This window comes from Acinonyx jubatus, chromosome A1 (genome assembly GCF_027475565.1).
Source record: "Acinonyx jubatus isolate Ajub_Pintada_27869175 chromosome A1, VMU_Ajub_asm_v1.0, whole genome shotgun sequence".
In the NCBI taxonomy this organism is placed as follows: Eukaryota; Metazoa; Chordata; class Mammalia; order Carnivora; family Felidae; genus Acinonyx; species Acinonyx jubatus.
Window position 1 is genome coordinate 132,073,283 of NC_069380.1, and position 13,618 is coordinate 132,086,900.

The 13,618-nt window shown below is 38.7% G+C and overlaps 1 protein-coding gene across 11 annotated transcripts in view; it reads left to right on the forward strand.

The window, feature by feature from the left end:
- MAST4 (microtubule associated serine/threonine kinase family member 4) overlaps nucleotides 1-13,618 on the forward strand; it is a 556,148-nt gene that overhangs the window by 180,851 nt on the left and 361,679 nt on the right. For 3 of the 11 annotated variants that reach the window (XM_053223470.1, XM_053223488.1, XM_053223509.1), the window contains exon 1: nucleotides 8,039-10,623. The exons of the other annotated variants lie outside the window; for them this stretch is intronic. In XM_053223470.1, the coding sequence (XP_053079445.1) occupies nucleotides 10,621-10,623 (3 nt within the window). In that variant the 5' untranslated portion in view covers nucleotides 8,039-10,620. Of the gene's footprint in view, nucleotides 1-8,038; nucleotides 10,624-13,618 lie in introns of those variants that run through there. 11 annotated transcript variants of the gene reach the window in all.

Sequence of the window (13,618 nt, forward strand, 5' to 3'; positions counted from 1 at the left end):
GTGTGTTGTGATTCAGTCTATTAATGAGTGAAAAACTACTTATTTTGTCAGGTGGGGAGGCAGGGTTTTTTTTTTTTTTCTAAAATTAAATTGCAGCCAGAAGTAGGCACTTGAAACTTCTCTTAGTTTTCTCTTCCTTACATTTGCAAAGATTAAAAAATAGCCATGGCTTTGTGTGTATGTTATCCTTCCTGGGAAGGACGGGATGGATGCCGGCAGAAACGCCTCTCTATGTGGGTGTGACTGGACAGACTGGTCAAGTGTGGACTTCCTGTTATCAAAGTCATTTGAGTGGCAGTGTGATGAATGGTGCCCATAAATATCTTGTGGGATTTCAAGAATCAGAAGGCGTGCCCTGTTTTAATTACTTAACATCATACAGGGGGTTTAAATGAATTTATAACAGTAGTACCATATAAATGTTTAGATATCATTGTGTGTGTATGTCAAAGCTTAGGTTTCATTTATTACCCACTTACCCAACTAGTATACCTGTTTAGGAGCTGGTTAACCTATTCATTATGAGATGATCCGGAGAATGCCAAGTCTTGGCATCTCAGCTCTCTGCACTATAATTTTTAGCACCAAGGGCACTGCCTTATATATATTTAGTGCTTAGATGATAGTTTTTTTATTCATAAATGTTTAGGTCCGTAATTGTAAGAATTGAGAGTTTTCCGAGGCTCCTGTAGTTCTGCTTCCTGGAGCCTGGACTAGTTGAATTGCTAGGCTCTCAATGATTTGAATGGGCCCTGTGTCTTGGGAAATGACTGAGATAGAGGTGGTCAAGCAGTTCTGGCTGCCATCATGGAAGTGTCCGTTGGTACACTGGTGGATAGATGCTGCTCTGGTGAAGTCCTGGTGTGACACAGCTTGTGCTCTTGATCTCCTGATAAAATATCAGCCCCTGACATTGCTGTCTCATTGCCTCATTGTCACAAAGATTCTGCAACCCTGGAAAAACCCCAACAAGCTCATAGCAATTAGACAGTGGTTTCTGAGAGAGAAGGTATTGGGATGTAACATTTCCTTTCTTGGGAAAAAATGTAAAGTTATCATTTTACTTAATAGACTTCTTAGGAGACTTTGGTTATTGGGGCTCTGGAAAAGCTTGCATGTCTTGATACTTTTCCTGCTGTATTTTTTAGATATATTTTGGTGGTTAGTGGAATGAGTGGTATTGGTGAATACATTTATTTTTTGTTCATTGACACCTGAAGTATCAATCTAGTGTTGGATTCCAAATCTGTGGTATTTTGTTATGCTCATTTATCAGTTAATTGACTATTAATGGAGTTCTTATTGTACAATTGGTATTAAAACCTACATTAAAAAAAAAAAAAAAAAAAGGAGAGAAGAGGAAGGAAAGCTTCCAAATACTTCTATTAGGCCAGCATTACCCTGATACGAAAACAGGCAAAGACACCACAGAAAAATAAAACTATAGGCCAATATCCCCAATGAACATAGATGTAAAAATGTTCAAAAAATAGCAAACAACATTCAGCAATACGTTAAAAGGATTATCACCATGATCAAATGGGATTTGTTCCTGGGATGCAAGGATGGTTGAATATTTGCAGATCAATCACTATGATACAGTACATCAACAAAACAAAGGATAAAAAGTAAATGATCATCTTGACAGATGTAGCAAAAGCTTTCAACCAAATTCGACCTCCGTTTATGGTAAAAACTTTCAACAAAGTGGGTTTAAAGGAAACATACTTGAACACAATGAAGGCCATGTGTGAAAAACTCACAGCTAACATCATACTCAGTGGTGAAAAACTGAGACCTTTTCCCATAAGGTCAGGAACAAGACAAGGATATCTACTCTCACCACTTTTATTATATATAGTACCAGAAGTCCTAGCTACAACAAGCAGACAGGAAAAAGAAATGAGGCATCCATATTAGTAAGGAAGAAGGTAGCTGTCATTATTTGCACATGACATGATAATGCACACAAAAAATTCTGAAGACTTTACCAAAAAACTGTTAGAAGAAATAAATGAGTTCAGCAAAGTTGCAGGGTACAAAATTAATGCCTGGATATTGGTAGAATTTTTATATACTAATAACAGAGTAGCAGAAAGGGGAATTGAGACAACAATGCTATTTACAGTTGCACCAAAAAGAACAGAATACCTAGGAATAAACTTAACCAAAGAGATGAAAACCATAAAATATTGATAAAAGAAATTGAAGACAAACAAATGGAAAGATACTTCACGGATTGGAAGAAATAATATTGTTAACATGTCTGTACTCCCCAAAGCAATCTACAGATACAACACAATCCCTGTGAAAATACCAACAGCACATTTCATAGTACTAGAACAAGTCACAGTAACATTTGAGTAGGACCACAAAACACCCCACACAACCAAAGCAGTCTTGAGAAAGAAGAACAAAACTGGAGATGTCACAATTTCAGATTTCAAGATATACTACAAAGCTGTAGTAATCAAAACCATATGGTACTGGCACACAAATGGACACATAGATGAGTGTAACAGTATAAAAAGCCCAGAAATAAACCCATAATTATATGGTCAATTCATCTCAGACAAGAGAGGTAAGAATTTATAATGGGGAAGACAGTCTCTTCAACAAATGGTGCTGAGAAATTTGCACCACTTTCTAACATCATACACAAAAATAAACTCAACATGAGTTACAGACCTAAATGTGAGACCCCACACTGTAAAAGTTCTGGAAGAGAACACATATAGTCATGTCGCTGACCTGGGCAATAGCAACATTTTTCTTGATTTGTCTCCTGAGGCAAGGGAAACAAAAGCAGAAACAAACCATTGGGACTCTATCAAAATAAAAAGTTTTTGTACAATGAAGGAAATCATTGGCAAAACTAAAAGGTAGCCTGTTGAATGTGAAAAGATATTTGCAAAGGACTTATCTAATAAATGGTTAATATCCAAGATCCCTAAAGAACTTAACAACTCAACACCAACAACACACAAATAATGTGATTAAAAATGAGCAGGGGGTCTGAATAGACATTTTTCCAAAGAAGATGTACAGATGGCCAACAGACAGATGAAAACATGCTCAATATCATCACTAATCATTAGGGAAATGCAAATCAAAACCACATGAGATATCACCCTATACCTGACAGAATGGTTAAAATCAAAAGCACAAAAAACCCACAAAATATTGGTGAGGATGTGAAGAAAAAGGAACCCTCCTGCGCTGTTGGTAGGAATGTAAATTGGTATGGCCACTGTGGAGAACCATACGGAGGTTCCTCAAAAAATTAAAAACAGAAATACCCTATGATTCAGTAATTCCACTACTGGATATTTATTCAAAGGAAACGAAAGCACCAATACAAAAAGATATATGCACCCCAATGTTTATTGCAGCATTATTTACAATAGCCAAGATATGGAAGCGACCCAAATGTCCATTACTAGATGAATGGGTAAAGGAGACATGGTGTCCACACACAAACACATACATAAGCGTGTGTGTGCACACACACAGTGGAGTATTACTCAGCCAAAAAAGGGATGACATCTTTCCATTTGTGACAGCGTGGATGCAGCTAGAGGGCATTATGCAAAGTGAAATAGAAGGAAGGGGATGGCAGGATGGGCAACATGGGTGAAGGAGATACAGGCTTCCAGTTATGGAACGAATAAGTCATGTAAATAAAAGGCACAGCATATAGTTGATATTATAGTTGATAACAGTGTAATAGTATTTTGTGGCGACAGATGGTTGCTACACTTGTGGTGAGCATAGCAAAATGTATTGAGAAGTTGAATCGCTATGTTGTACACCCGAAGCTAAGGTAAAATTGTTTGTCAACTGTACTGAAATAAATAAATAAAACGTACCTGATAAAGATGTGATGCATCATCATTTTTAAGGAGCTTCAAAGCTAGTTGAAATGAGACTTGAGAGAAACCAGCAAAGTGGAAGGAAATAATGTGTTGGATAGTGTGCAGTTTTGAGAATTTATAGATCTGGAAGAAGGATGTGGGCTTCAGGGCTCTAGCAAGGATCGTCAGGCAAGGCTCAAGGTGTAGTGGAATTAAGTATGTAATGAAACGGGCTGGGAGTGGTAGATAAAAATGGACAGTGTGGTGTGAACAATTTTGTTTTTTCTTAGTACAGTGTTTCTAGAATAGTCACAGAGTCAAAGGACCACATGAAGAGCCAGAGGCTCATGGCTGTCAGTGACAGAATGGTTTCTGACTTAATGTGGATCTTGAAAGACCACTACTGTCTGTCTGTTAGTAAGAAGAATGTCCTGTTTACTTAGAAGATCTCCCAGCTGCAAAGTCTGTTATCTGCAGGTATTTTAGTCAAAAGGAAATAATTCTTAATTTTTGTTGGATTCCATGGCTAGACGGTAATAATGGCTTTCTGGATTATCTCTTTTCTTTGTGATCTGGTACTATTAATTTGTTTTTAAAGAATGGGACACTGCAATTTCAACTCAGCTCTTTGTGATCTAAATACTTCATTGTTCAGGGCTCTTGTTTGTATAAGTGAATGTCTTTTTTGTTTTTAATTTTTTTGAAACATTTATTTAATTTTGAGAGACAGAGACAGAGCGTGAGTGGGAGAGGAGCAGAGAGACACACAGAATCTGAAGCAGGCTCCAGGTTCCAGGCTCTGAGCTGTCAGCACAGAGCCTGATGGGGAGCTTGAACTCATGAACCATGAGATCATGACCTGAGCCAAAGTCGAATGCTTAACTGACTAAGCCATCCAGGCCCCTCCCTTTTTTATTCTTAGACAAAAACCGTGATAACTTTGAGCCTCTTCTTTTTACATAGCTCTGATCAAAATGTTCTTAATTAAACTTTTAAAAACTTCTTTCTTTCCTCTATTTTCTGGAAAACATCTTTTGACAGATTCAGGTGATGGAAAGTCATGAGTTTCTCATCTTTAAGTGCTTCTAAGGTTTGGTGAAACAACTTTGGCAGTAGTGAACCATCTTCCATTTCTCAAGGACACCAAGTTCCTAGTCTCATGCCCATCCTTGTTCTGGAAAGAGGATAACTATGTATCTTCTTTCTTTTTGCCTGACCAATACAGCTCTGTACACATACACTGTCTCTTCCGGGAAGCCTTCCCTGACATCTCTCCCTACCCCAGCCTTCTCTGAATTGTGCATATGCAAAAACAAAACATTTATCATATGGGACTATAAGGGTGTTTTTGCTTACCTTCCCCTCCTAACCTCTTTTGTCCCCAAGTGGTCTGATTACTGAAAGGGCCAGGATAATGATCTATAGTTGAAAAAGAAGTGAGCCTAGAGTATTCATGGGATGGCCTCTTAGAAATAACACTAAATGAAATATGAAATTGATATTAGGTGTGTCCATAGCACCTTTTTACATTTTAATTGACCTTCAAGACACTTGTTTCTGAAAATGAATTCTGGAATTGGAGAATCTTATGGGTAGTATATACCTTAGGTCACCCCTTTCCCCTTGCCTAGAGAGATGGTGCACTGCAGTGACCTTTATCTAAATGGTGTTCCTTTTTTTACAAGCCCTTGATTAGGAATTTAATTCCTGTAAACAGTTTAGAGGAATGCTTAAGAGCATGAGCTCCAGAGCCAGGCTGCCTAGGTTGGAATCTGGACTTGAGTACTTAATAGTTGTGTCCCTTTGACCAAGGAGTATAACCTCCCTGTGACTCTGAAAAATGGGAATATTAATGATACCTATTTCTTGTGGTTGTTGCTGACATCAGGAAGCACATGAGAAGAGCACAGTAATGTTAACTGGTACCATTTTGTTCAAGAGGAGTAAGCTCACGTATTTATTAAACCAGGGAACTTAAGTTTTATTAAATGCATGCCTGAAGTTTATGATTTAAAGAATTGATGAAAGTGGTCTTGCAAAGATAAGGTTGTCTCTGATTATTTTCAGATAGCTGTAGGCCTACTCTCTTTTCTATAGGGTAGTTTATAATACATGAAGCTTGTTTGAAATTAAAAGTTAAGAAAAAGTGTAAATTGGTATTTTTAACAGGAAGTAAACTTTTAGGGATGATATCCTGAAACAAACAAAAGTAGAAAGGCAACCAAAAAAAAAAAAAAAAAAAACCCAACTACTTTTTTTTTTTTTTTTTCATTTCCCTCATTGGATTACAGAAAAGGCTTACCAGGATCTTGGTCTTCAAGAGTCTTATTTTTTATCAAATACATAAGTTGCTTTCTTTTGAGTTGACACTTTGTATTCTACTTACCACAGTGCCTTTGTATCCAGGCCTTTGAAATAGCAGCATCTATTTGAATGTACTGTTAATTTTGCCTTCATTTTTTGCCATGGCCAAATTTCGCTATCATTTATGAAGTTGTAACAGAGAGCCTGCCTTTGGGATTCTAACATTTTGGCTGGCTCACTCTGTCAAGTGAAGCATTTTTGAGCACACCTCCCTACTATATGAATATATTTTAAAATTATTTACATGTACTTACAGGAGGTATTAAAAAAATCATCGACCTGTGAATCTTTACTAGGAAGCTGTTGGAACATTTCCTTTAGGGTTTTAGCAGGGGTCTGGAGGCAGCTCTGTTTGCCAACTTTAACCATATAGCTGTCATGTCACAGAGAAGTACAGGGAGTCCTCGGATAGGTAATGGGTAAGGTAGAGTTTATGTGGAGTGCCTGAGGCAGTGACTGTTGGCTAACTTGTGAGGAAGTATTTTAGCCATCAGAAATAGTGTGTATCTGCTGAGCGTCAGCCTGAATGTCAACTTAGGAAATGTACTCAAATCCCCAAAAAAGAAGAAACACAGATAACGGCATCCAGTACTCTTACATTTTCCCCCTAAACCCAATTGGGTTATATCGTGTACCCCTGGGGCGTCCATTTTGTACTTGGTAGATTCTTGGAATAAACTACAAAGTCTGCCTTCTAAACCTGCTACGGGAGAGTTTTATTGATTAAATGATGTTTTGAATATTCAGCGAGGCTGCCTTTTCTTTTTAGGAAAGGTTTTTTAAATTGTATTTGTAAATGGAAGGAGTAGCAGGTCTTTGCTACACATGTCATTAACTGCTACTAAATTGACACAAATGTTGACAGTTACTGTGAGAACTGTTGCAGAGCTAATGATGTTAATTAGAATGTAACATGCCAGTAATTGCGTGTATTCAAACATCATACCATCACTTTTTGTGTTTTCTTCTCCAGATGTAAGACATTCATTCATTTGTTGCTTGAAAAGCTGCAGAATTATAGCTAAGATAACAAATAATTGCCTGCAAATAAAATTGGTTCTTTAGAAATATGCTCTAATTGGTTGGCTATGTAAAAGGCAGAAACAAATGTTAGCATGTTAAGCATATAAATTAGGAACATTGCTTACGAAATCCTTAGTTTTGGGCTTTTCATTTAAATAAGCCTTCTTATTGCAATTAATATTATCGTTTGGTTTATGAACCTTAAAAATATACTCCCTTTCAGCATTTTTTGAAGTTGTAATTTAGCTTTCTTATACATGTTAGATGATTTGCAATTTAGATTTCAACTTGATTTCCATTCTTTAAAATACCATTTTTCTTGTATTTCATTTTTATTTAAAGCATGATTCTCTGTATTTGTGGAAGCTAGGCATAAACTACTAGAAAAATCAAGCTTTTAAGCAAGCCAGGAACATAAAACATTTTAATAGGAATTTCACATAACTAAACTAAGTATTTGAGGGTCTAGCCAAAGAATTATGGTTCTTTGGAAATAAACTTTATGGGACATAGTGTCCCTAATTTACTTTCTCTTATAGTTCCTTTAAAAGAAATAGCGTTTCTTTTGTTGATTTAAAGTCCTCACCACTTCTTATGTATGTAGAGTGTTATATATGCCTTTTCCTGATGATTTTAGGGCCATATCTACTTGAAGAGAGAGTTGTGGTCTCTGTAGTTTTTTTAAGGTTTTTAGTATATGTATGTATGTGGATGTGTGTGTGTGTGTGTGTGTGTGTGTGTGTGTGTGTGTGTCTATTAGAGGGAGAGAGAGGCCACTAGTGGGGGAGAGGGGCAGAGGGAGGGACAGAGAATCTAAGCAGTTTCCATGCTCAGCATGGAGCCCAATACAGGACTCAATCTCAGGACTGCGAGATCATGACCTGAGCCGAAATCAAGAGTCCTACGGTTAACTGACTGAGCCACCAGGTGTCCCTATATTTTTTTCCATTGAAAGTTTTGATGTGAATGTTTCTGTTTAATTGGAGTGTGTCTGGGTTCCCGCCCCCCCCCCTCAAGTTGTGACCCACATAAATCAGCCCGTCACCCTGACCTTAATTCTGTAGGACTTGCAGTATGTATATCCTTTTCAGTATATATACCCGATCCATCATCTGGCTCTATCTAGTGTGATGTGCTCAGAGGGGAAGAGTGTTTCTTTTAAACCCCTCTTATAATGATCACTGCATAATTCTGCTGGCAGATGCTGTGTTTTGCCTATTTTTTGCTAATATTTTTGTTCAGCACTTAAGGAGCTCCTGTTATCCTTAGTATATAGGTCCTGTCTTGGTTTATTTACTGACTTTAAAAAATAGCAGATGATGATGAAAAAGACTGGCATGTTTAGGGTTGGGAAAGTTAAGACTGAATTCTAGTACTCAGCTCCATAGTTCTGGGCAATTGTCCCTTAACCTCCTTGAGCCCTGGTGTCTTCATCAGTAAAATGGGAATAGTTAATCCTGCGTTTGTCATAACACTTCAAGAATATGACCTAACATACATCAGAACTAACTGCTAAGTACTTGGCATTTTTTGTGTATCTATTTCTGGGCTTCTCTTTCTTGCAGTGGGCATATTTGCCTGCTTCTGTGCCTACATCACACTTTTCTTTATTCCTGTAACTTTGAAAGTCTTATTACTAATTGGTCAAGAAAGTTTCTTCACGTTCTTTATGAGTGTTGGCTGTTTTGGCATTTTTATCTTCTGTGTAAATTCACTAGTGAAATTCTGCAAGCTAATTAGATTTTGATTAGAAATACGTTAAATCCAGAGATCAATTTGGGAAATTGACATTTTTATGATGTTCAGTTTTACTATTCTAGAGTGTAGTATATTGCTCCATTGACTTAGGGCTTTTTAAGTGTTCTCATCTACAGAACGAATTTGTATATCCTCCATTAGATTTATTCTTAGGGATTTAAATAGCATCTTTCAAAAATAAAAATGTATATCTGTTTGCTAATGTATGGAAACTGAACTGGCTTTTGATATTTTAAATTAACTAAGCTTGCTAATCTTTTCTGATCTTTACAGATCTGTAGATTGGTGGGACGGGGGGCTTTTGTAGACTCTGATGATGTACAAATAATAACAGCTTTGTTTCTTCCTTTTCCAGTCTTTATAGCTTTTATTTCTCTTTTAAAAATCTTACATCACTAACCAGTACTTCCAGGATTATGTGGAAAGGGAGTCATACCATGCATCCTTGTCTTGTTTTTAAATACAAAGGGAGTGTTTTGAACATTTCATATTATGTATGATGAATGCTTTGGAGACTTTGTTTTTGTTTTTTATTTTGGAACCTCTTTATCAGGTGAAGCATGTTATTTTTTTTTTAATACCAATTCTTTTTTTGTATTTGTTAATGTTATTGATATGACACTTTTGAAAAAAAATGCAACGTTGTCACGGGAAATAACTTTAAAAAATACTTCTGTACATTCATTCTACTGTTTTGTTTAGGTTTTTGCTGTGTTTATTCATGGTATTAGCTGGTGCTTTCCTTAGGTTATGTTAGCTCAACACCATGAATTAGGAATATATCTGTCATTCCTGTGATACTACAATAAGGGTGCATACCAATCAATTGCTCTGTGGCAGTTGTCAGTAGTATTTATTTCTTGTTGCGGGTCTGTGGGTTGGCTCGGGTTTTGGACTGTGGATGTATGAGTTGGCTTGGCTCTAATCGGTAGGTCAGAGCCCTGTCTGCCTTGCATGGACTACCGTGGGACCCAGCATGCAGGGGAGCACTTGTCTGTGGAATGGTTTTCTCCTAGTGGAAGTTGGAAACTCCTAGAGGGAGGAAGAGAAATACTGACTACTTAAGGGTTAGGCTCAAAACAGCCCAGTCTCCCTTCTACCCATTGGCGAAAGCCAGTCACGTGAGTAAATCCAGCATCAGTAGGAGAGAGGAAGTGCTTGCTAAACCATAATTTTATCTATGACAGGAACAGTTCCTTCTTTGTCTAATCTGTGAAGGAGTTTGTTTAAGAATGGATTGATTTCTTTCTGGACTGTTCTGAATGTTACCTAAAAAGGAGTCTGGACCTGACTGATAATTTCTTTCATGGGGCACTTCTGCCTGATCGCATTTTTAATTAGTTATTGGACACATCAGATTTTTAATTTCTTCTTGAGTCACTATGGTATTTATTTTTAAAAAATTTTTTTTAACGTTTTATTTATTTTTGAGACAGGGAGAGACAGAGCATGAACAGGGGAGGGTCAGAGAGAGGGAGACACAGAATCTGAAACAGGCTCCAGGCTCTGAGCTGTCAGCACAGAGCCAGATGCCGGGCTCGAACTCACGGACCGCGAGATCATGACCCGAGCTGAAGTCAGCCGCTCAACCGACTGAGCCACCCAGGCGCCCCAAGTCACTATGGTATTTAATAGTATGTATCTGGTTATTCTATTTGCAAATGATGTGTATGGTGTGGCGGCTGTGGTTTTGATTCCTTTCCCATTCTTACTATTGTTTGGTTGTGTTTTCTTTCTTACACTTTTTCCCCCTTCTGTTAGTTTTGCAGACGTTTGTCCAAATTAGTAATTTAAATGGCTCTGGAACTCGTATCGTGCCTAGATAGGTATTTTTTCTTCTGAGATTCTAACAATGTGTCTCATACTTTCTTACTTTTATGGATGAATTTTTAATGTTTACATCTGTAATCTGGAACTTATTTTTATTGATAAGTAAAAGCGCATTTGAGTGTATTATTCTGTTTCCAAGTGGGCTAGCTAGTTATTCCAGCACTATTATTGAACAGCTGCTTCCCCCCCACCCCTAATTTGTAATACCATTTTTAGCATGCAACAAATTCCTAAGTATGTTACGGGTCTATTTCTTAGCTCTGTTCTGTTCCTTTGATTTGTCTCCTTGTGTTGGTATCATACAATCTAATTCCTGAAGATTCATGCTATTTTTAACATCTAGCAGGGCTGGTAGAGGAGCTTCATAACTCTTCTAGTTACATTTATTTACAGTTATGTTTATTTAAAAAAACTTTTGTTAACATTTATTCATTTTTGAGAGACAGCACGAGTGGGAGAGAGGCATAGAGAGAGAGAGACAGGGAGACCCAGAATCCAAAGGAGGCTCCAGGCTCTGAGCCATCAGCACAGAGCCCAATGCACGGCTCCAACTCACAGACCACGAGATCATGACCTGAGACTAAGTCGGATGCTTAACCGACTGAGCCACCCAGGCGCCCCTATTTGCAGTTACATTTAAAAGACTGGCCCTCATTTTAGCATTTTTTCTATCTCTGGAAATAATTTCCTCATTTTCTTTGAAAGCCAGTGAGAGGAAAAAAAAATCATCCCTTGTGAAAATAGTAGACATCTGCTAGTCTTATAAATCATAGTTCTTTTGGGTTGCAGTGGGGAGAGAAACTGTCTTTTCTCTGGTCAGTTTCCCACATCAGCCTCCTGGCCTGTGTACTACAGAGCTTTGGGGCACCATTTACTGAGACTTGCAATGTGCCAAGTTCTAGTATAGTGGTGTGATACCTAACCCTGGACCTTGGCGCTTCCTGGAGTGGGGCTCACTGATTATTTTTGCCACCGGCTTAAGAAACCAGAGCCTCCCAATAGCAGGTCTCCAAAGACTGAGGATATTTTCAGAGAATGTGCACATGTGTGGTCCGGCATTGCCTCTACATGTGGGAAACACCTCCTTTGCCAATCTCAGGGGCTCCTGCTTTGATTTCGTGAAGGGAGTGACCAAGTTACCTTGTAGCTTGCAGTTGTGAAATCCTAATGACACCAACTACCACACTAGCTGTACAGATATCCTGTTTCTTGGTGGCTGCATCGGAAGAGCCAACAAAAGAAGTGAAAAGGTAATGACCATACCACTTTGCTGGCATGAGCTGTTTTCCCAAAGTGTTGTTTTTCTGAATTATTCAGAATGTTCTCTGCCCCTTGTGTGAGGGCAAAGGATGGGCTCCAAGGGGGATGGGTACTGATAACACACAAGGAATAATTCCCCTCATCCATCAAGCCTGACAACTCACGGATTCCTTGCTCTGTCAGAGCAGGGAGAGGCTTGAGCAGGATTGAATGGTCCCTACTTGTCTGGCATTTTAAAGAAATCTGAATTTGGTATGAAATTAACTGGATGCAGCTGAAGTTGCTGGTGGCAACAGTTCCCACTGAAGTCCTAATCCTAGAGCCTCTCCCACAAGGCAGAAGGATGTGACAAACGTGTGTCTGAATTATGACCATCATCTGGGCGTGTCATTGCTGAAAGCTCCTCATTAAGATGAAGAGGTTAGGAATCCAATATCAGGGCAAATGATGCCACATCTTTGATTGGCCAGAACTTTATTTACCTTTCCATCCTGGAGTCTTAGATCCAGTTGATCAGTTAGGAAGTTCAGGATTAGATTACTTCTCTGTTCTTTATTTTTTGTTCTAAAAAGTGAAGTTTATTTTTGTATCATAAACTTATAAATCCCCATAGAACATTTTAAAAAATTTTCTTAAAAGGTAGGGATAAAAGTCACGCATAATATGCAACCATTCTTAACTCCTTTTCTCGAAACATAGTTTGTCTTTTCGTGCCCTCTGGTAACTTGTGGTAGCCCGTAGACATTCCTCTGTGCTCACCTGTCCTGTTTTCCCCACATCCCAATTTTGGGCTAGTTACTGGTCTGATTTTTCATTTCTCCCTTTGGTTTCTTTCTGTCTGTTTTCCTTCTCTGTAGTTTGTAACTCTGACATTGGAAGTCTGAAGGTTTTTGTGTCTCAGCGGGAGCTAACCCCGTGTCCCAGGTGCCACAACTGATGGTTGGTACCCATCTTTTATTCATGTGATCTCTTCCCTTTCCTTCTCCTACTTCTTCGTGCCCCACTTTGCCATCACAGAGGGGTTTACGTCCTTACGCTCATACGAATTGTGGAGCTGAAGGCTCTCTGTCAGGCATCCCCTTTTCTCTAGACACGGGGGGGTGTGGGGGGCCCCCTGGTTCCCAAAAGGAAGTATTGCTCTGGCAGCTGCTCCCCTAAGACTGGAGTCCTCTGCTTCCACTGCCATCAGCCCTTTTGTGTTGGCTGCACCGCACTCAAAGCTGATATCCCTAGATATCTCTAGATGGCAGCATCTGCCTCCGTCTGCCTTGAGGCTAGAATAGAAAAGAATACTTGACTGTAGCCCCAAGGATGATGTGAGTGTTGCTGCCTGGTCTTTGTGACAAGTGTCTTTCCTTGCCTTTCCTTCTGCTTCCACGTGGGTGTTAAAGTCCACAGACAGTCATGGAGTTGGAATATCCAATATACCCTTTCCCTGTGTTCTTCAACGGTCCACCTTGCAAAACCAGAGACTTGAATGGAGTTGTTCAGTCGTGTTTTATCCAGTGAAATTTTATTGTGAGGAGCAT